Source organism: Bos mutus, chromosome 5 (genome assembly GCF_027580195.1).
Source record: "Bos mutus isolate GX-2022 chromosome 5, NWIPB_WYAK_1.1, whole genome shotgun sequence".
Lineage (NCBI taxonomy): Eukaryota > Metazoa > Chordata > Mammalia > Artiodactyla > Bovidae > Bos > Bos mutus.
Window position 1 is genome coordinate 29470870 of NC_091621.1, and position 27877 is coordinate 29498746.

The 27877-nt window shown below is 39.9% G+C and overlaps 1 protein-coding gene across 1 annotated transcript in view; it reads right to left on the bottom strand.

The window, feature by feature from the left end:
* PTPRB (protein tyrosine phosphatase receptor type B) overlaps positions 1–27877 on the bottom strand; it is a 132850-nt gene that overhangs the window by 101223 nt on the left and 3750 nt on the right. The window contains exon 3 of the mRNA XM_005887723.2: positions 19411–19661. Coding sequence (XP_005887785.1) covers positions 19411–19661 — 251 coding nt within the window. The remainder of the gene's footprint in view (positions 1–19410; positions 19662–27877) is intronic.

Sequence of the window (27877 nt, forward strand, 5' to 3'; positions counted from 1 at the left end):
GGACACGACTGAGCGACTTCACTTTCACTAGTGAAGGACAGAGCCTGGCATGCTGAAGTCCATAGGGTCACAAAGAATCAGACAGGACTTAGCGACTAAACAACAACAAATCCTGTTTAATGCCACTGCATTTGCTTTATAAGTTACTGCGTTCCAGAAATTTAGAGTCAGCCTCTGTAACTTTTCAAGGATAACTTCTCTTTGCCACTATGAAATCTTTTCCAGACTGCATGGGAAGGGTGGGGCTGTTTTTTTTATTAGATATGTGTCTAAAATCAAACTGATGGTTAAACAACTGCCTTTTAAACAAATAGTCATAACAATTAATGAATAATTTCTCTAAGTGACATTCATTAATTATGAATTCATAGATGATAGCATGATTCTTTTCATGTTATGAACATACATGTTGAATGATACAACTGATCATCAGGGGTCCCGGGCCAGGTTTTGAGAATTGTTACTTTACATCCAAGTTTGAGCAGGGTGCAGAGAAGTTTGAGGGGATGCAGGGAGAGTGGATTGGTAAATCTGATTGGTTAATTCAAACTTCTCACTCATGACCTAAAAGGTCTTTCATGACCTGGCCTCTGCTCACCGCATGCCTCTCTCTTGCTTGGCTCTTATGCTCTAGCACCCTGGGTCTAATAATCCATTTACTCATTCATTTAGCAAATACTGACTGAGCACCTACTGTGTGCCAAGACTTGTATAAGTTATGGAGACACCCTAAGGAGCTGACTCTTTTCTGCTCCAGGGCCTTTGTGCTTGCAGTTTTCTCTTGGACCACTCCTGCCCACAGCCTCTGCTTAGCTATCTTCTCAGTCTTTAGATCTCAGCCTAAACACATCCCTGTGGGGCCAGACCCTTTCTGACCTCCTGGGGTTAAGTGTGCCGTTATCAATCGTCATCTCAGCAATCCATTTATTTAATTCTGCACATTAATGACACTTGGTAATAATCTAATTATTTATACATTTGTATACTATCTGTCTTCTCTGGCTATGCAGAGAATTCCTTGTGGGCAGAGTCTTTGTCTGTCTTGCTTCTCTGCACAGAACTTGGCAGTATGGTGGAGTTTCAACAAGTATTTTTTGAATGCATAGATGAATGAATGAATGAGTGAGTCTTTGTAGCTGCTCAATAAATAATGTCATCTGAATAAATACTTTAAACAAGCCCTTCTAGACATGTTCCTGCTGTATACCTCAGAGATCATCTTGAAAGGGAGAGAGGGTGAGAGGAGAGAAGAAGAGAAGATTGATTTTGAAGAGAAAGAGGTGGGAAAAGATGAGTGGGAGGGAAAATGGAGAAAAAGAAGAAAGGGGAGGGAAGGAGTAATCTTTAGGACTGCTGCTGCTGCTGCTAAGTCGCGTCAGTCGTGTCCGACTCTGTGCGACCCCATAGACGGCAGCCCACCAGGCTCCCCTGTCCCTGGGATTAGGACAGTGGTTCTCAAAGGCTAGAATCAGCATCATCTGAGAACCTGCTAGAAACATAAAATCTTACGGCTCTACCACAATCTGAAGAATTTGAAATGTTCTGGTGGAGCTCAATAATGTGTGTGTGGTGTTTAACAAGCTTTCCTGCTTTAGTTGGTGAGAAAAAGCTATCCAAATTCCAGTAAGAAGTCTTAGATTGTCAGTCCCAAACCCTGAATCCTGAACCAGATCATTTTATATTAAAGAAAGTTAATGATACTTCATTCTTTTAAATTTCACTGAGCTCTCCAGTTACAAGAAATACATTGATGATTTAAAAGGTTTTGAACAGTTTTAGAAGTTGTCAAGTAAAGTGGTGACATAATATATAACATAGTATATATTTTATATAGTATATTTACAATATGTATTATATGTACATTTTGATATTTAACACTTCTCCATAAAGTACAGATGCTAAAGGGAAAATGATCAACATGCAGCAAACAATAGATGACATGCCAATTCTGATGCCTTTTTTATGCAGCTCTTATGTCTGTTTCCTCAGAGATTTTTAAAAAGAAAAAAGCCTAGCAATTAGGGAATGTGTCAATTAAAAACAATTACAGGATGGCAAATCCTTTTCTCTGTTTAAATTTGGACTGGCTCTATAAGTAAATGACAGCAGAAGTGAATACAATTTTAACCTGCCACAGGTGTCATGCATTTTAAAAGGGATTTATAAAAATTTAAGGTAAGATAATTTTGATAAGCAGTTTTCTAAAAAGGACCGTGACTTTTGTATTTAGAGATACTATTTTGGGATACATTTCAAGGAAGCTTTCTAGCTTCCTAGATCGTAACCTTACTAGGTCATAGGTCTCCAGGAAAATGGAAACAAATACAAACATTTGGAGGTGGTTTAATGAGGGGGTGGACTAAATGAGAAGGTACATGTTATATGAATAGCACTTCCCTGGCTAAAGGGCACAAGTGTTAGACAGTGTGAGTAGTAATAATAGTATATGAAAGCAATAAATCATGGATGCTGAGCACCCAGCAATGCTAGAGAATGACAAAGTCCATGAATGAGAATGTCTTTCTGAGCACATCCAAATAATAATAAACTACCCTCTCTGTCAATCCCATACCCAAGAGGAGCTCTCCAGTAGATCGACACAAAAGACATTCACTGGCTGCTCTGACTGTTGGCTGTGCCAAGATTTTTTTTAAATCCTGGAAGGGAGGGGTGGGAGTGCCGGATGTGTCACTAGCAGCAGCCCCACCATCTCTCCCAGACACATCTCTAAGGTTTCCTGGTATTTTTTTTCTCTACATAAATTTCTCACCCTCTTCCCTTCCCCCACTTTTTAATTTTAATCTGGAGGAAATGGGCTTTGCATAGCTTTTGTCAGAGCTTTATAACTGTACACAGAATGACTTAAAACCCGATGTGACTGTAAACGAATCACTTTTCCAGTCTCAAGCGATCTGTTGCATCTTCATTCCCACGTTTCACGTGCTGTCACCCCCACCCGAGCAAATGAATTGGCTCACATATGCACCAAAGCAAGAGGTTAATGTGGCCAGTGGGGATGTCTATATGGGTGTGACTGCTATACATTCCACTGTCAGGAGCTAGGTCATGATTCTCACGACTATCCAAGCCCTAGGATAGTAAATAAACAAAAGATGGCTAACACTGGCTTTAAGGAAAAGGAGAACAAAAGCAAAAATCACACATCTCGTTGCCCTTAGAAAGGGATGATTGGAGGGTAAAGATTCTTTTTTTCTGTGTATCATATTAGACTGTTGACTAAGATCAAGTGTAGTATGGGGGCTTCCCAGGTGGCACAGTGGTAAAAAAATCTGTCTGCCAATACAGGAGATGCAAGAGATACAGGTTTGACCCCTGGGTCGGGAAGATCCCCTGGAGTAGGAAATGGCAACTTGCTCGGATATTCTTGCCTGAAAAACTACATGGACAGAGAAGCCTGGTGGGCAGCAGTCCTTGGGGTTGCAAAGAGCTGGACACAACTGAGCAACTGAACACACATCATGTTAGAACATTATTTCCCAAGAATTCTCTGGAGGTTGTAAACAGAGGACTCTAGTCAGCACATATTCCTTTTTTGCTTTTATAGTGTGATCTTAATTTTTTTTTTAATGGCATAAGCAGATAATTTTGAGAAAAATAGATTTTTCATGGTAAAAAGTCTGAATTTTGACTTTTCATTTAAAAAAATTTAAAAATGGAGGCTTGCTGGGCCCCGATCCTGCCCACCTCTTCCATATAGCTTTCCCATTCCACCCTTCTCTATTGGATGAGGCAGACACAGGGCATCTTAGAGTCCTCTGAATGTTGGAGCTGACAGTGACCATAGTGAAAAATCAAAGGGTCTTACCATGTTTTTCAAAAATACAATGATAAAACCATCAGCTACATTAGAAAACTCTTGAAGGACGAAGTCTTGGCTCTTTGTTATCTTCCCATGCCCATGTTCTAGGACTCAATGACTGTTCATTTAGCTAACAGTAAATATTCATACCTCACCACTCAACAAGGACACAGCTAAGTATTGGGGAATCTTTAAATAATTGTATTCTTCAGTTGTTCCAATGCAGATGTGGAACCCTCAGTTCAGTTCATTTGCTCAGTTGTGTCCAACTCTTTGTGATCCCACGGACTGTAGCACACCAGGCCTCTCTGTATATCACCAACTTCCAGAATTTACTCAAACTCATGTCCATTGAGTTGGTGATGCCATCCAACCATCTCCACCTCTGTCGTCCCCTTCTCTTCCTGCCTTCACTCTTTCCCAGCATCAGGGTCTTTTAAAATGAGTCAGTTCTTCACATCAGGTGGCCAAAATACTGGAGTTTCAGCTTCAGCATCAGTCCTTCCCATGAATATTCAGGGCTGATTTCCTTAGGATGGACTGGTTGGATCTCCTTGCAGTCCAAAGGACTCTCAAGAGTCTTTTCCAACACCACAGTTCAAAAGCATTAATTCTTTGGTGCTCAGCTTTCTTTATAGTCCAACTCTCATATCCATACATGACTACTGGAAAAACCATAGCCTTGACTAACTGGACCTTTGTTGGCAAAGTAATGTCTCTGCTTTTTAATATGCTGTCTAGGTTGGTCATAACTTTTCTTCCAAGGAGCAAGCGTCTTTTGATTTCCTGGTTGCAGTCACCATCTTCAGTGATTTTGGAGCCCCCCAAAACAAAGTCTGTCACTATTTCCATTGTTTCTCCATCTATTTGCTATGAAGTGATGGGATCAGATGCCATGATCTTCATTTTTTGAAGGCTGAGTTTTAAGCCAGGCTTTTCACTCTGCTCTTTCACCTTCATCAAGAGGCTTTTTAGTTCCTCTTCACTTTCTGCCATAAGGGTGGTGTCATCTGCATATCTGAGGTTATTGATATTTCTCCTGGCAATCTTGGTTCCAGCTTATGCTTCTTCCAGCCCAGTGTTTCTCATGGTGTACTCTGCATATAAGTTAAATAAGCAGGGTGACAATATACAGCCTTGACATACTCCTTTCCCAATTTGGAACCAGTCTGTTGTTCCATGTCCAGTTCTAACTGTTGCTTCCTGACCTGCATACAGATTTCTCAGGAGGCAGGCAAGGTTGTCTGGTATTCCCATCTCTTGAAGAATTTTCCACAGTTTATTGTGATCCACACAGTCAAAGGGTTTGGCATAGTCAATACAGCAGAAGTAGATGTTTTTCTGAAACTCTCTTTCTTTTTCGATGATCCAACAAATGCTGGCAATTTGATCTCTGGTTCCTCTGCCTTTTCTAAATCCAGCTTGAACATCTGGAAGTTCACGGTTCACATACTGTTGAAGCCTGGCTTGGAGAATTTTGAGTATCACTTTGCTAGCATGTGAGATGAGGGCAATTGTGCGGTAGTTTGAGCATTCTTTGGCATTGCCTTTCATTGGGATTGGAATGAAAACTGATCTTTTCCAGTCCTGTGGCCACTGCTGAGTTTTCCAAATTTGCTGGCATATTGAATGCAGCACTTTTACAGCATCATCTTTTCAGTTCAGTTCAGTTCAGTTGCTCAGTCATGTCCAACTCTTTGAGACCCCATGAACCGCAGCACGCCAGACCTCCCTGTCCATCACCAACTCCCGGAGTTCACCCAAACCCATGTCCATTGAGTCAATGATGCCATCCAGCTATCTCATCCTGTCGTCCCCTTCTCCTCCTGCCTTCAATCTTTTCCAGCATCAGGGTCTTTTCAAATGAGTCAGCTCTTCACATCAGGTGGCCAAAGTATTGGAGTTTCAGATTCAGCATCAGTCCTTCCAATGAACACCCAGGACTGATCTCTTTTAAGATGGACTGGTTGGATCTCCTTGTAGTCTAAGGGACTCTCAAGAGTCTTCTCTAACACCACAGTTCAAAACCATTGATTCTTTGGCACTCAGATTTCTTTATAGTCCAACTCTCACATCCATACATGACCATTGGAAAAACCATAGCCTTGACTAGATGGACCTTTGTTGATAAAGTAATATCTCTGCTTTTCAATATGCTGTCTAGGTTGGTCATAATGTTCCTTCCAAGGATCTTTTAATTTCATAGCTGCAATCACCATCTGCAGTAATTTTTGGAGCCCAGAAAAATAAAGTCAGCCACTGTTTCCAATGTTTCCCCATCTATTTGCCATGAAGTGATGGGACCGGATGCCATGATCTTCATTTTCTGAATGTTGAGCTTTAAGCCAACTTTTTCACTCTCTCTTTCACCTTCATCAAGAGGCTCTTTAGTTCTTCTTCACTTTCTGCTATAAGAGTGGTGTCATCTGCATATCTGAGGTTATTGATATTTCTCCTGGCAATCTTGATTCCAGCCTGTGCTTCCTCCAGCCCAGCATTTCTCATGATATAATCTGCATATAAGTTAAATAAGCAGTGTGACAACATACAGCCTTGACGTACTCCTTTTTCTATTTGGAACCAGTCTGTTGTTCCATGTCCAGGTCTAACTGTCCTGCATACAAGTTTCTCAAGAGGCAGGTCAGGTGGTCTGGTATTCCCATCTCTTTCAGAATTTTCCAGTTTATTGTGCCACACAGTCAAAGGCTTTGGCATAGTCAATAAAGCAGAAATAAATGTTTTTCTGGAACTCTCTTGCTTTTTTGATGATCCATTGGATGTTGGTAATTTTATTTCTGGTTCTTCTGCCTTTTCTAAAACAAGCTTGAGCATCTGGAAGTTCATGGTTCACGTATTGCTGGAGCCTGGCTTGGAGAATTCTGAACATTACTAGCGTGTGAGATGAGTGCAATTGTGTGGTAGTTTGAAATAGCTCAACTGGAATTTCATTACCTCCACTAGTTTTGTTCATAGTGATGCTTCCTAAGGCCCACTTGACTTTGCATTCCATGACGTTTGGCTCTAGGTGAGTGATTACACCATTGTGATTATCTGGGTCATGAAGATCTTTTTTGTATGGCTCTTTTGTGTATTCTTGCTACCTCCTCTTAATATCTTCTGCTTCTGTTAGGTCCATACCATTTCTGTCCTTTATTGTGCCCATCTTTGCATGAAATGTTCCCTTGGTGTCTCTGATTTTCTTGAAGAGATCTCTAGTCTTTCCCATTCTATTGTTTTCCTCTATTTCTTTGTACTGATCACTGAGGAAGGCTTTCTTATCTCTCCTTGCTGTTCTTTGGAACTCTGCATTCAAATGGGTATATCTTTCTTTTCTCCTTTGCCTTTTGCTTCTCTTCTTTCCACAGCTATTTGTAAAGCCTCCTCAGATAACCATTTTGCCCTTTAGCATTTCTTTTTCTTGGGAATGATCTTGATCCTTGCCTCCTGTACAATGTCACGAAGCTCTGTCCATAGTTATTCAGGCACCTTGTCTCTCAGATCTAGTCCCTTGAATCTATTTCTCACTTCCACTGTATAATTGTAAGGGATTTGATTTAGGTCATACCTGAATGGTCTAGTTGTTTTCCATACTTCCTTCAATTTAAATCTGAATTTGGCAATAAGGAGTTCATGATCTGAGCCACAGTCATCTCCTGGACTTGTTTTTGCTGAGTGTATAGAGCTTCTCCATCTTTGCCTGCAAAGAATATAATCAATCTGATTTTGGTGATGTTCCTGTGTAGAGTTTTCTCTTGTGTTGTTGGAAGAGTTGCTATGATCAGTGCATTCTCTTGGCAAAACTGTATTAGCCTTTGCCCCACTTTATTCTGTACTCCAAGGCCAAATTTGCCTGTTACTCCAGGTATTTCTTGACTCCCTACTTTTGCATTCCAGTCTCCTGTATGAAAAGGACATCTTTTTTGGGGTGTTAATTCTAGAAGGTCTTGTAGGTCTTCATAGAACTGTTCGACTTCACCTTCAACTTCACCTTCAAGGGGCATAGACTAGGATTACTGTGATATTCAATGGTTTGCCTTGGAAATGAACAGAGATCTTTCTGTCGTTTTTGAGATTGCATCCAAGTAATTCATTTCGGACTCTTTTGTTGAGGTTTGTGGAACCCTCAGCATGATAGAATTCAAGAATACCTAGTACCTAAACCTTCAGATAAACTAGTGCCTAAGCAACCTTTGACTCCACGAAAGATCTAATTCTTCTGGAATTATCCAGAGGTCATTGGTTTCAGACCACCAAGATCAAAACTCTTAGCAAATCATCTATCGTGGCATTCTCTCTTCAACTCTGCCGTCCTGGGCTGGAATTACAGCCTCGTGCAAAGAGGCGCAAGTGTAAATGTTCACAGATACAGATGAAGGGCAAGCACCTGATAAAGATGCATTGGCAGTGTGTGCTCATCGACCCAGGTCTACTTGAGATCCAGATAAAAAGAGCTCTGATGAGAAAACAGGTACCTCCTGTATACTTCCCAGACAGTACCCCAGTGGTGACCTTGTCTGGATTTAGCAGTGGTAGGATTCTGTTGCCAGCTCACCAAAAGAGTGGGAAGAATCAAGAAAATTTTCCCTTCAGAGACATTCCCTAGAATTCATAGTTTCCCCTTTCAGTGACTTTTTGCCATATTTCATAATAATTGGTTTTCAAAGCTGTTATCCTGTGAGTGAACCATGTGAATAAAACCAGTATGTAACTGGGGTAAATTGTAGAGATTTAAAGAACTTAGCAGTCTTTTCCAGAGCATCTTTATCTTCATACTTATCAGCTGGCTCACCCACAAGTTCTGACCCCTGGATTTACTGTTCTTTCTTGCAAATTCATCATCATTTCTCATGATGTTTGCTATCCTCTCCCCACCCAACCCTCTCTCCTCCTGGTCCTTGAAGAAGATGGACAGATCTTCTTAGGTCTGAGCCACTGGTTTACCCCTAACTCAAGAGCATCCCTTGGATTCTGCCCTATACAAGCCCTGAAGCAAATCACTCCTTTTATTTTTTAAACTTTTTTTGTTTCAAAATAATTTCAAACTTATGGGTAAGCTGTAAGAATTATAAGAGTGAGTGCTATGACATATCCTTACCAAGACCCATTTATCTTTTTCTAACATTCTGCCACAATTTCAGAGTAGACTGCATATCTCCTGAATGAATTGTTTAATATCAATAAAGACATTAAATTTAAGAAATGCAAAATTGATATAATGCTTTAATCTATAATCCATATTTCAATTTCACCAATTGACTCAAGCATTCTTTTTGGCATTTGTTGTTGCTATTTTTTTCTCTAACAAGGATCCCACCCAGGATTCTGTGTTATATTTAGTTGTCAAGTCTCTTAATCTTCCATAATCTGGTACATTTCCTGTCTTTAAAACCATCCTTATGACATTGACCTCATTGAATGATATAAGTCAGTTATCTCTATAGTATGTATTTCCCTCCATTTGCAATTGTTTGATGCTTCCTTATGATTAGATTCAAGTTATAGGTATCTTGTCAACAGAACTGTTCCTCTTCTCTTGGGTTCAGTGTTTTTTCTCTAACAGATTAATTATTCAATTATTTCCCAATGGATCACAAATATAACTGCACATTAGAATCCATGAGAAGATTTTTACACTCTGATGCTGAGGTCCTATGTTGGTAAATTCTAATTCAATAGGTCTGAGGGAGAATTTGGGAATCTGTATCTTTAAAAAAGCTTCCTAGGTGATTCTGATGTGTGTAAGACCAGGACTGAGAGCCACAGACTTCCTATCTCAATTTGCACATCCTGGCTTCTCCTTCAATCTCATTTTCCTTCCTTTGCTACATTCTCTCCCCTCTGCATCAACCCTCACCTGGGCTCCACCTCATCTGCCAAAGGGAACCCATGTTAGACAAATACTGGGAGGTGAAAGAGCCCATGTCAATGCACACGCTCTGTTTTATGGGTTGCATTTTATATGCTATTGGCACATAATAGTCCACGTTAGTGGGCAATCTGAGAGAACTACAGCCCTTTGTCAGAATTAGACTTAAATGATGCCAATTATAAATTAAGGTTGTCAAGGACACATCCCTCCCGCAATATTGCACCCCCTTGCATGAACTCTTTGTGCTATGACCAGTCTTATCATCTGTTTATCTTTTATCCTATTCACTCTAGACAATCTAAAAATCTTCTCTTGATCCCAAGGAATCATTAGGGGATGGTTTGGAATGTTTCTTTTTACTGTTGTGTTTGCACTTCTGCTTCTAGGTGTTTGTCTCAGAAAGGGGGAATGCTGTCCCATTTTTAGTTCTGGCCACAGAGCAGTGGGCAGTGGGGAGACGTCCCTGTGTTTATGTAACATGATAAAGGAGTTGACCCCAGACTTGCTAGGGGTGGGTTTTTTTTTTTTTTTTTTCGCATTTGTCTCCTCAATTATTTGGAGACTCATGTTGGGCGGTGATGTCTCTGAGGGCCAAATGAAAGGAAGCACAGAGCCATTAAACCTGCACCAGCACCACAATGGCTATTCATGAACTGAGGAAACGTGGGCCCTCTTGCAGGCCTGGCCAGGGCAGGATGGCGGTGAGGGGAAGAAGGGGGTGTGTCTCCAAACAAAACTGATGGGTGTTTAGTAGAACCAGCCAGTAACATTTTTAATGCATGTTCAATACTTCATTCCTTTGAAAGCATTGTCACGTGATAATGCTTGCTCATCTGGTTCTTACCACAACCCTGTGACATAGGCAGGGTAGCAAAAATGAGACAAAAACAAGAAGCTAGTGTTAATTTCTAAATTAGTCAACATTACTGAATACATACTGTGTATAGACAATGCACTAAGCACTTTTCTTAATTAGATTGCAATCTTCACAGCTGTTTTATGTGGCAGATAGAGTACCTTAATTATCCTTATTTTAAAGAGGAAGCAAGTATGACTTGAGCAACTACTAGTTGATACCACTTGGATTTAAACCAGGTTTCTCTGACACGAAAGCCCTGGCTCTTTATCACTTTTTCAAACCATCTCCCCCAAGGTCACATGGCTGAGAGATGATCCAGATCAGTCCTTTCTTGAGAGCCCATGACTCAAATGATAAATGAACTCTGCTCAGAGTTTGAAGAGACACACAATTCCGTGGCCTGTCTTCTCTTCCTTTGGAGGCCATTTCTGCACATGTAATTTCCGCCTGCACCCCATGCTCAGGGCCCCAGAAGATTGACTTCCTGCTACCTCCACTCCTACCTGTCTCTCCTTGCCCATAGGAAATGGCTAATACACGAAGGGTGAACCTCTGACACCCACCTCTGGCCTGATCTACAACTGGGCTTGTGTACAAGGACAGAGTATATCTCTGTGGATGTGGCACACAGGGGTGCCTGGATGAAGGTATGTGCAGGGGCTGAAATCCAGCCAATGTTCCAATATGGAGCCTCATGCATGCCCGATAGAACCATGTGCCTGGAAATGCTTTTTTTTTTTTTAATGAACACAAAGAACCTGGAGTCCAGCAGCAGTTCAGTATCTTCTCAGGTTCTACTTATCCATCCTGGGCCCCCTTCCTTCAAGACTGTACACTTTGCTAAGTTACAGCAGAAGACTGAAATTAGATGCATTAATTCTGCTACTTGATTATTTAACTTTTATGGCACCATCCCCTCCCACCCACTGACTTCCCAGGTGGCTCAGATGGTTAAGAATCTGCCTGCAATTCAGGAGACCCAGGTTCGATCCCTGGGTCGGTTTCAATCCCTGGGTTGGGTTTGATCCCTGGGTCAGGAAGATCCCCTGGAGAAGGGAATGGCTACCCACTCCAGTACTGTTGCCTGGAGAATCCTATAGAGGAGCCTGGTGGGCTACAGTCCATAGGATCGCAAAGGGTCAGACACAACTGATCGACTAACACTTTACTTTCACTTTCCTCTCACCCCGTCATAACACACGCACAAAAGTGCCATCAATGGTGGGAAAATAAGGCATTTAGTGAGTCCACTAGAGAGATATTGTGGATGAAGGATGAGATTTATCTAGATCAGTTGTTCTGGAATTTAAAAGTACCTCCATGTAGTCACATGGAGGGTTTGTTAAAACAAAGATCGCTGGGCCATAGTCACTGCATGCCTATCGAGTTCTGGATCTGGGCTCCATACTTTGAGTACCACTGAGCTAGATATTTCTTGACTCATACCATAGGCAAGCTTCTTATTCCACCAACTTTTTCCTTGTAAAGACACACACAAAAACACATACGCACAATCACATAATACTGTAATGGTAACAATAATAGCAATAGCTAATATTAATTGAACACTATTTTCCAGGAAATACTGTAGGCACGTAATACAGGTTGATTCCCTTAATTCATGTCCAGGATGAGAGAAAGAGAGTCTTGAAGCCAAGTACTGGCTCAGGTTCATAGTCCTCCAAACTGACATAAGAGGATGTGAGGAAAGAGAAGGAAAAGGACAAGGGTAGGGAAAAATCTGCTCTGAAAAGAGCCAATTTAGGACAGCTTGAAGACAATGGCACCCCACTCCAGTATTCTTGCCTGGAAAATCCCATGGATGGAGGAGCCTGGTAGGCTGCAGTCCATGGGGTCGCTAGGAGTTGGACACGACTAAGCGACTTCTCTTTCACTTTCCACTTTCATGCACTGGAGAAGGAAATGGCAACCCACTCCAGTGTTCTTGCCTGGAGAATCCCAGGGACGGAGGAGCCTGGTGGGCTGCCATCTATGGGGTCGCACAGAGTCAGACATGACTGACGTGACTTAGCAGTAGCAGTTGCAGGAGCATCAGTGAGTGATGTAGGGCTTCAGATCATTTCTTTCTTGGCCTTTATCTTCATAAATAGGAGCTCTATGCAAGAGAATAAGGTGACTAGATGGGCAGGAGTGTATGTGTGTGTGTCTTCTCTCCTCTTTGCTCTGCTACTATTTAACCATGTGACCTTGGGTGAGTCCTTGTCTCTTTAAGCTGCTGCTGCTGCTGCTAAGTCACTTCAGTCATGTCCAACTCTGTGGGACCCCATAGACGGCAGCCCACCAGGCTCCCCCGTCCCTGGGATTCTCCAGGCAAGAACACTGGAGTGGGTTGCCATTTCCTTCTCCAATGCATGAGAGTGAAAAGTGAAAGTGAAGTCACTCAGTCATGTCCGACTCTCTGCAATCCCATAGACCATAGCCCAGCAGGCCCTTCTGTCCATAGAATTCTCCAGGAAAGAATATCAAATGGCTTGCCATTGCCTTCTCCAGGGGATCTTCCCAACCTGGGGATTGAACCCGGGTCTCCCGCATTACAGGCAGATGCTTTACCATCTGAACCACCAGGGAAGCCCAATAAATACTATGGTAGATTGTTTAATGACCACAGATTCATCTCACCCAATACGTATGCCCCTTTTCAAGGAGACTTTGCAGCTCTTTCCCATTAAGAAGTGATTTCTACCTATCCGCCTCCTCAGTCTGGCCTGGCTCAGGATTCCATTGACTGATTGAATGTGGCAGAAGTAATGTGTGGTCACAGAGCTTAGGCCTCAGTAGGCTTGTAGCTTCCACCTTTCCTCTCTTGCAAAGCTTTCCAAAACCATCCGGTAAAGAAGCTGGTATCTAATGGAGGTTGAGTGGCCAGGTAGAGAAGCAAGCACGCTGCTGCTGCTGCTGCTAAGTCACTTCAGTTGTGTCCGACTCTGTGCGACCCCATAGACGACAGCCTACCAGGCTCCCCCGTCCCTGGGATTCTCCAGGCAAGAACACTGGAATGGGTTGCCATTTCCTTCTCCAATGCGTGAAAGTAAAAAGTGAAAGTGAAGTCGCTCAGTTGTGTCCGACTCTTAGCGACCCCATGGACTGCAGCCCACCTGGCTCCTCCATCCATGGGATTTTCCAGACAAGAGTACTGGAGTGGGGTGCCATTGCCTTCTCCGAAGCATGCAGCTAGTTCAAAATGCTAGCCATGGAAGAGGCTACTGTGAAGCTTCCAAGTCATCTGAGTCCCCATGCTGAAGGCAACTGCAAGAGTGAGCCTGGGTGAAACCAGCAAAGGACGCCTCCACCCCACCCTCCAACTAACAAAACCATGATAAATAGTAAGCTCTCATTGTTTTAATCTACTAAATTTTGGGGTTGTTTGTTACACAGTGATGGAAAATAAATACAAGTACCCACCTCCCAGAATATATGGAAGTGCTTAGCATAGTTGCTGGCACACAAATTTTAGCTATTACTTGTTATCCCCTGGACTCTCTTCATTGCAGATAGTATAGCATCTCTTCATATTTCCTTCCTCATTACTCAAAGGAACTCTTGATGGAAGAAAAAACACAAAAACATCCCACTTTCTCATTTTAAGTTTTCTGTGACACCCTACTCTCCATTCCCAGTCCTGTGTTCTAACCCCAACTCGTCCTTTGCTTGTAGATCTAGAACATATGGTCACTTCATAAATGGGAGTTATAGTGATGTCATTGCCTTTCCAAGCAAAAAATCTCATATTTCAGTTCTTGTTCTTTCTTTGCTAGATCTCCTTCAGGTCAAGTGTGCTAACTGCTACCTGGTGGCTACATATGTATGGAAACAAGAGGAATGACAGATAATCTAAGCATGTCACTAATTAAAATAACAAGTAGGAACTAGTGTCTGTTTCTGGATGAAGACTGCTTTAAAAATGTGAGATGTTCACCAATATACATCCAACTTCCACACATGTGAAAATTATTACAGAGCTCTTATACTGTCTCCAGTACTCTTGCCTGGAAAATCCCATGGACGGAGGAGCCTGGTGGGCTGCAGTCCATGGAGTCGCTAAGAGTCGGACACAAGCTACTTCACTTTCACTTTCTTATACTGTCTAAGTCATTTATTCATTAGGGGGCAGCAGAGGATGAGATGGTTAGTTAACATTACCAACTCAGGATGGACATGAGTCTGAGCAAGCTCCAGCAGATAGTGAAGGGCAGGAAAGTCTGGTGTGCTACAGTCCATGGGGTCACAAAGAGTCACTTAGCGACTGAATAACAACAACAGAGTACTGATCCTGTGCTCAATGATTTTGACTACATCATGCTCTCTATGTGCCTCTGTAACACCATCTTTGGTTTCATACTCCCCCCAAAGTCTGGCAGATAGTAGATGCTCAATGAATTAGTATGGAATCCATGATTGGACTGAAGCAATAATAATCCCCAAGTTTCTTTAAAATACTAATCTTGGGTGAAAGTTGAAATTATGTCCAACTTTCCATCCTGTCCCATCTCAGCTGTTCCATGTCCATCCCTCCCTCCCTCCTCCCCACCTGTTATTGGGTTAATTCCTGTACTCTGTGAAGCTCAAATCAGATATTCTGTCCACCAGAAGACATTACTTAAAACCTCCACAAGGTCAAGAACCTCTCTTTTGTATTCCACCCAAACCCAAGTAATCTCCATCCCCCTCAGCACCTCAGCAGATGGCGAGTTTCTTCAGGGCAACAACCTGTCATTCACCTTTGAGTCCCAGTAAATACAGCAACCACAGCTATTACTTCTTAAGTGCTTACTAAGGATCAGGTACTGTGTTAAGCATTTTATAGGCCTTGTCTCTCCCAGTCCTCACAACAGCCCTAAGAGGTAGAGGTTCATTTTAATAGATGAGGAAACTGAAGCTGGTCACTAGCTAGCAAGAGGAATTCAGGACTTTGACTTCAAAGCCTGAGTTCTTAACCATTGTGTTTTGATACTAGTTAAGTTCTCAAGAAATATTATTATTTGTTGAATACATGAACATTTTCCAAAGTCACTGGACTGTCAATTTTTTTTTTTTTTTTGGTGGATGAGGGTGGGGAGTTGAAGAGTGATTAAGAGATAAAACAGGAGAAATTACAAAGGAAAAAAATATGTATGTGTATATAATTAGTCCCTGAATAAAATTGTCTCTCTCTCTCTCTGTGTATGTATATATATATATATATATATATATATATATATATATATAATAGAAACATATTGAACAAGATTCACACAAACTTCAGACACTTGATGCTTCATCTGGGAGCTCATATAAACCTTAGCATGAATCTCCTCTTAGAAAAAATTAAAACTCAAAAGACAAAAAAACCCAACAGAGTATTTATCACAATCCAAGGCTGCAAACCCAGCTCTGGGCTGGACCACATGAGGTCTGTAACACAGGACTGGGCTGCTCCTCGAACTCTAGAGCTGGCTGTCCTTGATCCATCCCGTAGAGCCCAGCCACATCTAGGAGCTTCCTATATGTTTGTTCACAATGGTAAAACTTGGGCAAAAATGAGGCAATATTCTTTTTTGCTAAAATACAGCCTTATAGTGTTCAGGCAGATATGTTTCTATTGATTATAGTTTTTATTTGGCATGCTTTTTATTTGATGCAGTTTTGTGGTTTTTTTTGGTACTGATCTTTCTGTCTCTCTCTCTGTCTCTCTCTCTATATATACATATATGCTTGCTGTTGTTGTTGTCTAGCCACTAAGTTGTGTCTAACTCGTTTGTAACCCCATGAACTTAGCTCTCTAAGCTCCTCTGTCCATGAAATTCTCCAGGCAGGAATACCGGATTAGGTTGCCCTTCCCTTCATCAGGGGTTCTTCCTGACCCAGGGATCTAACCTGCGTCTCCTGTACTGCAGGCAGATTCTTTACCATTTGAGCCACCTGGGAAGCCTATAAGTTCTGAGTAAGTTCAGTCGCACAGTCACGTCTGACTCTTTGTGACCCCATGGGCTGCAGCACGCCAGGCTTCCCTGTCCATCACCAACTCCCGGAGCTTACTCAAACTCATGTCCATAGCGTCAGCGATGCCATTCAACCATATCATCCTCTGTTGTCCCCTTCTCCTCCTGCCTTCAATCTTTCCCAGAATCAGGGTCTTTTCCAATGAGCCAGTTCTTCACATCAGGAGGCCAAAGTATTGGAGTTTCAGTTTCAGCATCAGTCCTTCCAATGAATATTCAGGACTGATTTTCTTTAGGATTGACTGGTTTGATCTCCTTGCAGTCCAAGGGACTCTCAAGAGTCTTCTCCAACACCATAGTTCAAAAGCATCAGTTTTTTGACACTCGGCTTTCTTTATAGTCCAACTCTCACATCCATACATGGCTACTGGAAAAAGCCTATATATATACTGATAAAAATTAGTACATATATACTGATATCAATACACACACACACACACACACACACACACACACGCAGAGCCTCTTGATGAGGGTGAAAGGGGAGAGTGAAAAGCTGGCTTAAAACTCAACATTAAAAAAACTAACATCATGGCATCTGGTCCCATCATTTCATGACATATAGAAAGGGAAAAAAGTGGAAGCAGTGACAGATTTTATTTTCTTGGGCTCCAAAATCACTGTGGACAGTGACTGCAGCCATGAAATTGAAAGACACCGTACCTTGGAATGAAAGCTATGACAAAACTAGACGGTGTATTAAAAAGCAAAGACATCACTTTACTGACAAAGATTCGTATGGTCAAAGCTATGGTTTTTCCAGTAGTCATGTACGGATGTGAGAGTTAGACCATAAAGAAAGGTAACCACTGAAGAATTGATGTTTTCGAACTGTCGTGCTGAAGAAGATTCTAGAGGGTCCCTTGAACTGCAAAGAGATCAAACCAGTCAATCCTAAAGGAAATCAACCCTGATTCTTCATTGGAATGACTGATGCTGAAGCTGAAGCTCCAATACTTTGGCCACCTGATGTGAAGAGCTGACTCATTGGATGCTAGGAAAGATTGAAGGCAAAAGAAGAAGTGGGTGTCAGATGAAGAGATGGTTAGATAGCATCACGGACTCAGTGGACATGAGTTTGAATAAACTCTGGGAGATGGAGAAGGACAGGGAAGCCTGGAGTGCCACAGTCCATGGGGTCTCAGAAGAGTCAGACATGACTTAGGGACTGAACAACAGCAACCTATACACAAAATACACACATCAGTACAAAAAAAAGTAAATATAAATATTTAAGCTCAGCTATAAGAATCCTCTTATAAACTGGTGTTAGAATGCAGTTTTAGTCAAGGTACATTCAGCCAGAATGAGAAGGTGCTCCACCAAGAAGTGTTCAATTTCACAAGCAAGTGGTGAAACTCTCCCTGACATCAGTGGTTGAAAGGGCTCAGGGCTTGGAGATTTAGGGAGACCACAGGGCCAGTTCATGATGACATCATTAAGTAACAGCTCTCCTGCTCCTTTTTCCTGTCTTTCCTTCCCACTTTCCAAGCCCAGATATATCTGAAACCATGAAGATCAAGCTTGGAGAGGTGGGTATATAGCTGGTGAGATGTGAGAGAATTTGAACACATTCCATTTTCCCCTATTTCAAGACCAAGCTTGGTGGGGTGATGGAAGGGAGAAGCTAACATTTCAATTGAATTTAGAGTTTGGGTTATTTCTTGAAATGGTATTTTTGCTAATAGGCTGATAGTGAATATTGAGCTTTAAATTGATTAAAGAGTGTCCAGGAAAGTCATGAGGCCTTCTGAACTCTTCAGAGACAAGGCAAGAAATAGGTTGGAGGGCAGATTTATAGCACTGGCTCTATTTGTTTTGCAATCAATAATGAGGTATGGGTTCACTAGCCAGGAGTCATGTGCAATTTTAATTTCTGCACAATGCAAAAGAAAACAGAGCACTAAAATGGTTAAGTCACATGCATAGAGTTGAGCTTTTACTTCCTTTAAATTACTTGGGTTGCTTTTGTGTGTGTGGATGTACTCAGTCACGTCTGACTCTTTGCAATGCCACAGACTATTGGCAGCCAGCCTCCTCTGTCTATGGAATTTTCCAGCCAAGAATACTGGAATGGGTTGCCATTTCCTCCTGCAGAGAATCCTCCCAACCCAGGGATTGAACCAGCGGTCTCTACATCTCTTGCATTGGCAGGTGGATTCTTTACTGTTGCACTCCCTGGGAAGCCCTCAGATTGCTTATTATGAAACAGCTAAATACTGCCAAATGAAACCTTAGCTTTTAAAATGTGCTTTAATTACAGCTATTGTCTAAAATGATGGCCTAAAACCCTGAATGGAAAGCAAAACCAAAGGCGTGAACACCTGAAACAGAAACGCTATGTGAACAGATTCTACAGCCGTGTCCTGGCTGCTTCTCAGCCTTTTCCCTGTCTTGTGGACGCCGATGTAGAATTTTATATGACTCAGCTTATCCTTGTCCATCTTTACAAATCTGTTATAATGATTCCTGAATCTTGCATTGCTTTGTGACTCTCTCCCCTCCCTTATAAGCATAAATGATTGTGACCTATATGCAGGGGGACCTGCAAATTACTGACTGTAATTTTTACTTCCTGATTTTAATTCTTGTAAGACTATGAACCCTGACTTCAGTTCAGAAATGTGGCCAGTCTACAGGAGTTATAATTATCTTCAGCTTATAAAGGTGTAGCCATTTAAATTCTACCTCCAAGATTTTCTCATTATGCAAAATGCCTTCATGTACAATTAACAACAAAGACACAGAGTGCCTCATCACCCACTTAAGTAGCATTATTTCCAGCAAAGCCAGTCTTTTCAAGCAATGGGCTTTCTGAGGCCTTCCCAAGACACACTCCATGCACTCCTTTCTCCTCACTTACCTCTTCCGTGGTGCTGGAGAAGGGTGGAGTAGTCCAGGGAACCCAAGATGTCATTCCAGCCATCCATAGACTGAGGTGCTGACTCTGGCTGCTGTTCTGGCTGTAGTTTTCCGGGGTACTTCTGGTGAAGGCCTCGGTGGTATTTCTAATAAGGTGTCCCAGGCTATATGGAAGTGCATTAAAAGTAGTGGGGGTCTGGGGAGGAGCTGTGTTTCTAATGCTCCTTACTGAGACTTCAGTTCCCGGGCCAGCTGAGGTAAAGAAAGGACAGGTGCTAAAATTACCCTCATGTTCTATACAGTCTTCATATAAAAACAGTTTTTCTTAGAAAAAGACCGCTTTAACAATAGGCATGTAGATAAATTTCAGTTACAGGAAAAATAGAAGATAGTTTGAGTGTGACCATACTCATTTGCCCTGTCTGTGTCACCTATCTTTTATCCATCTATCCAATTTACAAGGTGCAGGGAGAATTATGGAAACTGTGCTATCAGGGATAAGCACAAAAAGAGGCTCAAGATGGAAAAGGTCTTTTTATAATTTAGCAAGATGTAAATATCAGCTGTTCTCTTAAATGTTAATAAAATAACCATGACCATTAAGCATCTTTTCCTTGAGATGTGGAGGATTGTTCAGGGTACCCTGTATATGCGGTTGCCAGATATAGCAAATAAAAATGTCATGCCCAGTTAAATTACTATTTCACATAAATGACCAAAGACTCAGTATATTTAATATATCCCCAATATACAACATTACAAAGATTATATTATATTGTATGTTAGGAATATGCTTTTACTAAAAATTGTCATTTATCTGAAATTCAAATGTAACTGGGTATGGTATATTTTATCCAGCAACCCTACCTGTACATCTACTAAAGCTTTGATAAATGTTTGGACATTCTCCCTGATTTCTGTCTGCTTTTATCTTCCTGAATTCGGTGCCACTAACTATCACTGCCATTGTGCCTGGCATATCTAGAGATGTACTCATTCCTGGGATGTCTTCTATAGGACAGATCCAACTGTACTATTAGTAATATGCCTTTACAACAGACTACAAGGAGCAGTCTTAATTCTGCATTCTTAATTGATTTAGGTGCTAGAATGTCCTTTTACACAGATACTAATCTATTGTTGGGATGCAAAAAATTCTATACGTGGAGATTAGTATTTTGGCTATTTCGAGCTTTGGCCAATGTCAATCCCCTGAGTTGATTACTACCTAAGACAATTTTAGCTCTCATATCTTCAGAAAAAAAAAGATTTAATGGTGAGGTGAGGGCAGAGACAAGCTTCCATATACCTAGCATGTAATTATGTGTCTTCACATGTCAACCTATGTTTACTCTTCTTCACTAAGCTGTTGGTAAGTTCTCTTCTTGAGAACTATTTTTTTTAGTCAGTTTATAGAATTAATTCAATGGATGAAACAAGACTTTCCCCAAGTTAGGTAAATGATCAAAGCACTCTTGAAATTTCTTTTGCAAATAACATAGCTTATCACCATTGCAAGTAGCTTTGGGATATCTTATGGAAAAAATTCTACTCTTCTGTAACTGTCTGTAATTAACCTTCTAAATGTATTTTTAAAACACTCTAAACCAAACAAGTTCATTTTCCAGTTTAGGACACCACCTTTTTCCAAAGAAAGAACCTACAGAATATTCAAGTCTGGTACCCCTTCATTTTGTGTCTATGTTTTAACTTGTGCTATTTAAAAAACAGGAAGGAAACTTTAGTCTTAACATTTAATTTCCAAATTTTGTGAATTTCAAAACAAACTTTGTTAGGCATCACAATCTCCTTTGGAGCTTGTTGGAATATTGAAGCCTTACTGCCCCACTCCCTACCCCCAAATTATGATCTAGTATATCTGGTGTGGGATCTAGCACCTGCATTTCTAATACATTTCTCAGGTGTAATATACATCTAAATATATAATTTTATCCACATGTACAATATGAGCCAAAGCTGAATTCTAATCATGTCTTATGTGGGAATTGAAGAATTATGAAGTAGATGAAAAGAAAGAAAAATCCATCATAGAAATATATAAGGTGATTAAAATAATTTTACCTTTCCATTGCCTGAACTCTTTGTTGAAATGGGTGTTATGAAATTATACTAAAATTAGTAGATCTCTGTGTGTTTTGGGTTCTACAATTCTTCTGATGTTCTTTTAAAGGTATATATATTTTACAGTTTATGAAAGAACAAGATGTGTTTTGACAAATGCAAGGAAAAGTTCCTACACAATGGAACAATATGTTGAAGCTATTTTTAAAAAGCTTTATTGTACCATTGCTATTACATTGTTTCCACATTATACACAATTCCTCTTAGAACACAATTCAAAATAAGGCGGACCATCCTAGGTCCAATCTAAGAAGTTTAGTACTTAATGTAGAAAAAACAAAGCTTAGCACTTAGAGCTCACCTATAAAATGATTTGCAATGACTGTGTCATATCAAGACCATATTTCAAATACATTTCTTTAAAAAGCAATATGCATTTTAGTTTATTAATTCATCTATGATTGCCTTAGAGATAATCAATAATAGAAATGGAATTTTTGTATAATGATAGTGGAGACAATACACAATTTGTTAGTTTCCCTCTTTTAAATGATTAAAAAACTGTTCAAGCATATTGAAAGCAAAAACTTGAATAAAACTCATTTTGGAGATATAAAATTTAAACTATATTGATACTTTCTATTCTGTAGGAAGATGCCAAATGTAATATGCCCTTTAAAAGTGGGAAAGCAATCTGGAAAAGAGATAAATGAAACAGAAGATACCTTAGAAAATGATGATTTGTATATATATATTTATACATAAATATTTAAATTAATATAAAAGATCTATTAAATCAGATTTGACTAGAATAAAGTGAAAGATCTGGGCATTATAATATTCTGAATAATTATTAGAAATGTTAAAATGAATAATTAAAATTTCAGAGAATGTAGTCAATGAAATAAAGAATACATTTAAAAATACACATGCCTAAAATTTGAAAAAGTGAGTTAGAAAGTGAAAAATTTTTGAAAAGAGTACCAAAGATGGAGAATTTACAAACAATAGGAGGCATAACAACCAAGAAGGCATAATCAGGGGTTAATTTTTTTTAAGAAACTTAAAAAAGATGCAAGATTAGGAAAAAGTAAAATTAATAAATGGAAATTGATACCAAGACATAGGATAGTAAAACATCAATGCATAGCATAGTAAAAAAATTTAGATTAAAAAATGAAAGTTTAGCCAATCAAAGAAATGCTTTTCAATAGCCAATTACTACTCAACTACTGTACTATGGTTTGTTATATGACGATGAGCCTGGTTTATCCTAATGTCCCACGTTTTCTTTTGGAAAAATGCACACACAAACATTGGAAAAGGATGAAATGGTGGTGTAGAAGGATGGAGGGAGAAGAATGGTTTATTAGTTCATGGCTACGAGGCTTTGGGGGAGACATGCTCAGCCAGAGCCTCAACAAGGTTAGGGCAAAAGCAGGTGGAAAGTGGGTGAATAACTTGGTGTGCCCAGGGCTGGCTCATCTGTTAGGCACAACACAAACATTGCCTAGGGCTCATGATTTTTAGGGTTCATGAAATGATTTAATTTCTTTGAAAATAATTTTTAACAAAGAACGTTCAGATCAGATCAGATCAGTCGCTCAGTTGTGTCTGACTCTTTGCGACCCCATGAATCGCAGCACACCAGGCCTCCCTGTCCATCACCAACTCCCTGAGTTCACTCAGACTCACGTCCATCAAGTCAGTGCTTTGACTCCATCCCTTCATTCTTTCTGGAGTTATTTCTCCACTGATCTCCAGTAGCATATTGGGCACCTACTGACCTCGGGAGTTTCTCTTTCAGTATCCTATCATTTTGCCTTTTCATACTGTTCATGGGGTTCTCAAGGCAAGAGAAGTGGTTTGCCATTCCCTTCTCCAGTGGACCACATTCTGTCAGATCTCTCCACCATGACCCGCCCGTCTTGGGTTGCCCCACGGGCATGGCTTAGTTTCATTTAGTTAGACAAGGCTGTGGTCCTAGTGTGATTAGATTGACTAGTTTTCTGTGAGTATGGTTTCAGTGTGTTTGCCCTCTAATGCCCTCTTGCAACACCTACCATCTTACTTGGGTTTCTCTTACCTTGGGCGTGGGTTATCTCTTCACGTTCAGGGTCAAATAAAATGTTAAATTTTTTTCACACATTGTGAATAAATGAGAATGCTAGGACCAAGATAATCTATTAATTTATTTTATTTTTTTTCCAAGTGGAGGAAGGAACCCACAAAGATATGTGCACAGGGCCCATGAAAGTCATATGCAGCCTTGGGTGTGCCCTGATAAGTTTAATGATGTGTCACAGGCTGAAAATCGTTGAGCAACTCCGGATGCTATGTTAGATGTTTTTCAGTGATCATAGAAAGCATATATTAATACTCAATGACCAGACGATTTTCAATGATCATGTAAATAAATGGTTAATTGCAAAGTCCATGTTGTTATAATGATGCAAGGAGGAAACTCTAAAATGTCTGTGACAGCCAATTTGGTCAGAGTCTGTGTATACAAAGACACTTTCTGTTTTGGTTTGTTCATTTCCCATCAAGCTGTCTGTATTTACAAGCACTACTACCAATCACCAGAGGAAATAGCTGCTAAAACTCAGTGCCCCAAGAGCATATATGATTGCTTACCTATTACAATGCTTATGGATTTTATTCCCTCACCCATATGACTACAATTAAACAATTACTTTAACTAGCAGGTATATCAAGCCAGCCAACAGTATGATTTACTTCAGCAGTGAGATCTCGTAGTAATTTTACTAACTCAGCCATATCAGGGACACTTGAAAATATGTCTGGAAAAATTTGCTTATCCTCAGACAAAAAAATGAAATCTGAATGAATGAATCTGTAGCAGATCCGCAATAAATGTTGAATGGTTGGCTGACATATACAATGTTACTCTTCATACAATATGAAACATCTTGAAAGTAACAATTTTAGACAGTTATCCTGGGTGTTTATACTTGTAAGGAGACTTGGAGTTCCTTGGAATAGGTATCCAAACCATAGACAGAATTTTGTACTCTTCATTTGGAAGTCCTAGAACTATTTGAGTATGGTCTACAGTCAATAGATTTGTGCTGGTGTTGTGGAACCCCTTTTCAAGTTTAGAATGTTTTTATTTTCCTGTCTTAAGGATTATTTGCTTAGATATGCTTGCAAATATGTAATATCCTTTGAGAAGATTTCTCTGTTTCTCATGTAAAAGAGGGGGCCCAATGAATGGGTTATTTTCCATATTGTGTAGGTCCATAAAATGTCAATAATTCGGTCCCCATAACCTGTGTTGTCTGTTTGTGGGGATAAGACTTTTCCTGTTGGAATAGATAGTACTGTAACTGTTAATGGCTTGGTGGGTTTAAAAATTCTGCTTGATTTGGGAAGAAGAGAAAACCAATAATCAGGACTTCAATAGTGGTATAAAAATAGTCCTTAGCTTTCCTTAATTGTTCCCTATTATTCTGATGTGCATACTCAGTCACTCAGTTGTGTCCAACTCTTTGTGACCCCATCCCTGGGACTTTCCAGGCAAGAGTACTGGAGTGGGTTACCATTTCCTCCTCCAGGAGATCTTCCCAACCCAGGGATCAAATGCTTGTCTCCTGGATTCTCTACCACAGAAGAGCCACCTGGGAATCACTGTAATTCTGATATTTAACACCTTTTAGAAGTTGAAACACATTTAGCCGCACTTGTTGACCATGGGAACCAAGATTACCTTTAAAGGAGATAAAGATTTCTAAGTTATGATTCCTGCTCTGAAGAGGTTTATAGCATAATAGTTGAGTCTTTCTAACTTTTTTTCTTTTGCATCTCCTGTATATACAAACAACTTAGTCATGGAGAAAAAAAATGTTTAACTGAATTTTAAGTGAACTTTCCTAGAAATGTACAAGTACCCCTCCCCCAAAGTGTAGGCTGATATAATTTTCCCTTTAGCTTAAAAGATTTTTCCTAGCAGGAAGCCCTTAGGAGTGCCATGTTTCAAGAGTTTGTAAATTAGAAATTTGGACCTCAGAATGCATTTTTACTCTTAAAGCAATAATAATCTTAAAAAAATCAAATGTGTCATTATATAAAATTGCTATATGCTTGGGAATAGAATAAAATTTGGTTTTTCCTTATTGCCTTATTGATGACTGCCTTGTGTGAATTTATGGAGACTGAGAAACAATACACAAAATATTTCTAAAAGCTATACTCAATACAGTGACTCCAAAGATGTGGCTATCTGGAGGAAATATTTGAATCTGTCAATCACTTGTTTTATTGACACATTGCTAAAGGTAAGATGGTTTCCAGATAGCTGGATATCTGGCAACTGACTGACAAAAGAATATATAGGGAAAAGGAAATTTTGTCATTTCAGCCAGATATATTGGCATTTTGGAAGCAATGCTTTTTATTACTCCCTACTCAGAATAATAGCTATAAGGCTCTAATTTTAAAAATTGATCTTAAAAGTTTTTTTAAAAATAAGAGTCTGTCTACCATATACATTATGTTTTTTGTTGGGGGAGGGGATCCAAAATGAATTTGTGTAGTATATTCTTTAAGGGTAAACTTAAAATTCAGAGGGAATGGTAAAAAATCTAAATCCATCTTTTATTTAACTTGGTAATCTACTATGATCCTGGTGATCCTGGTTCTACATAACCTATATATTCTTTTTAATTGAATTCCCACGAATTATGTCCCATTAAACGCTATTCTGGGCTTCCCCTGTGGCTCAGCTGGTAAAGAAGCTGCCTGCAATGTGGGAGACCTGGCTTCAATCCCTGGGTTGGGAAGATCCCCTGGAGAAGGGAAAGGCTACCCACTCCAGTATTCTGGCCTGGAGAATTCCATGGACTCTATAGTCCATGGGGTCGCAAAGAGTGACAGGACTGTGCAACTTTCACTCACAAACTCTATTCTATTTGTTTCATTAAATGGTTGTTTTAAGGGGTTTTACAGAAATATAAATTATATGAAAATTTGAAAAGATAGGTTAATTTTACATTCCTCTCCTAATAAAAATCATTGCAGTAGCACTGATTATTTGAGGAAATCTGACCCTAGTACAGGTTCTTCTATTAAAAACCTTCTTATTAACTTTTGAATCAAATTTCGACCCACTTTGGAAACCTATTTGATTCATCCTATTATAGAGGGGCTTGAGTAAAGGAGAGGAAGAAGAAAAAAGACATCTTAGTGAAAATGAAGCACAGTTAAATTATGACAAAATTCAGTGGACATTCAAAGAAATGTTTAAAAAATTTAAGAAGTATCGAGTTAAAAAAAACTATCATTTAATGTGACACACTGGCAAGAATATATATTGGAGGAAGGGATATTTTTTTTCTACTCACACTCATTATAACTATTTCCTTATTTGCCTTCCCATTATCCTAAGGAGCAAGACATATTTACTGATTCTCAGGTTTGGCTGCATATTGGAAGTATTTAAAAATATAATTCCTGAGTTAGTTGACCTACAGGATGAAGCCAGAATATTAATACTATTTCACGTTTATTGTATTCTGATGTAAAGCCTGGGTGTAAATCACTGGTGTAGGGTACTTCAGTTACTAGCACAAGTTATGGCACCTAGTAGTAGTAGAGAAATATTACTTAAATATTTGAATGGTATTATGAATGTTTCTTCTATGAAACAAATATGAAATATATAGCCCAGGTTTTGACCTTCACAAGTATGCTTTTACTGATGAGCCTAATAAAAACAATATATCCTCCTCATGAACAACATGCATTGTGTCCGACTCTTTGTGACCCCATGGACGGTAGCCTACCAGGCTCCACGATCCATGGGATTTTCCAGGCAAGAATATTGGAGTGGGCTGCCATTTCCTTCTCCAGGGGATCTTCCCAACCCAGGGATCAAACCCGGGTCTCCTGCGTTGCAGACAGACGCTTTACCGTCTGAGCCACTAGGGAAGCCCACTTAAAAGTATAGTATTTATTAACTCTTAAGAAAAGGCATTTGGAGTTCATTCATTACAAACATCTACATGAAATTTAACATTTCACAATGAACTCTCTAGAAAATCAGTGAGTGTTCATGCTATGGGTCAACCAATATCATTCTGTGCAGTTAGAGAAGGAAAAAGTCTGTTGGCAAAAGTATATGTTGCACCTATGTATATTCAAATGTAAGATACTTTTTTGTATTGGAATTGTTCAAATTTTAACTCTGCTTTTTCTAGAGGTCCATTTTCTCGCCCCAACACACATTATCAGGCATTTTGGATATGGCATGTTCAGTGGTTACCTGCAAGTAGTCTATTATATCTACTTTACTTTTGAAATGTATATCATTAGACATGTTTTGTGTGAAGGTTAAAAGAAATAGTTTTTCCATGAATTATCTTCTA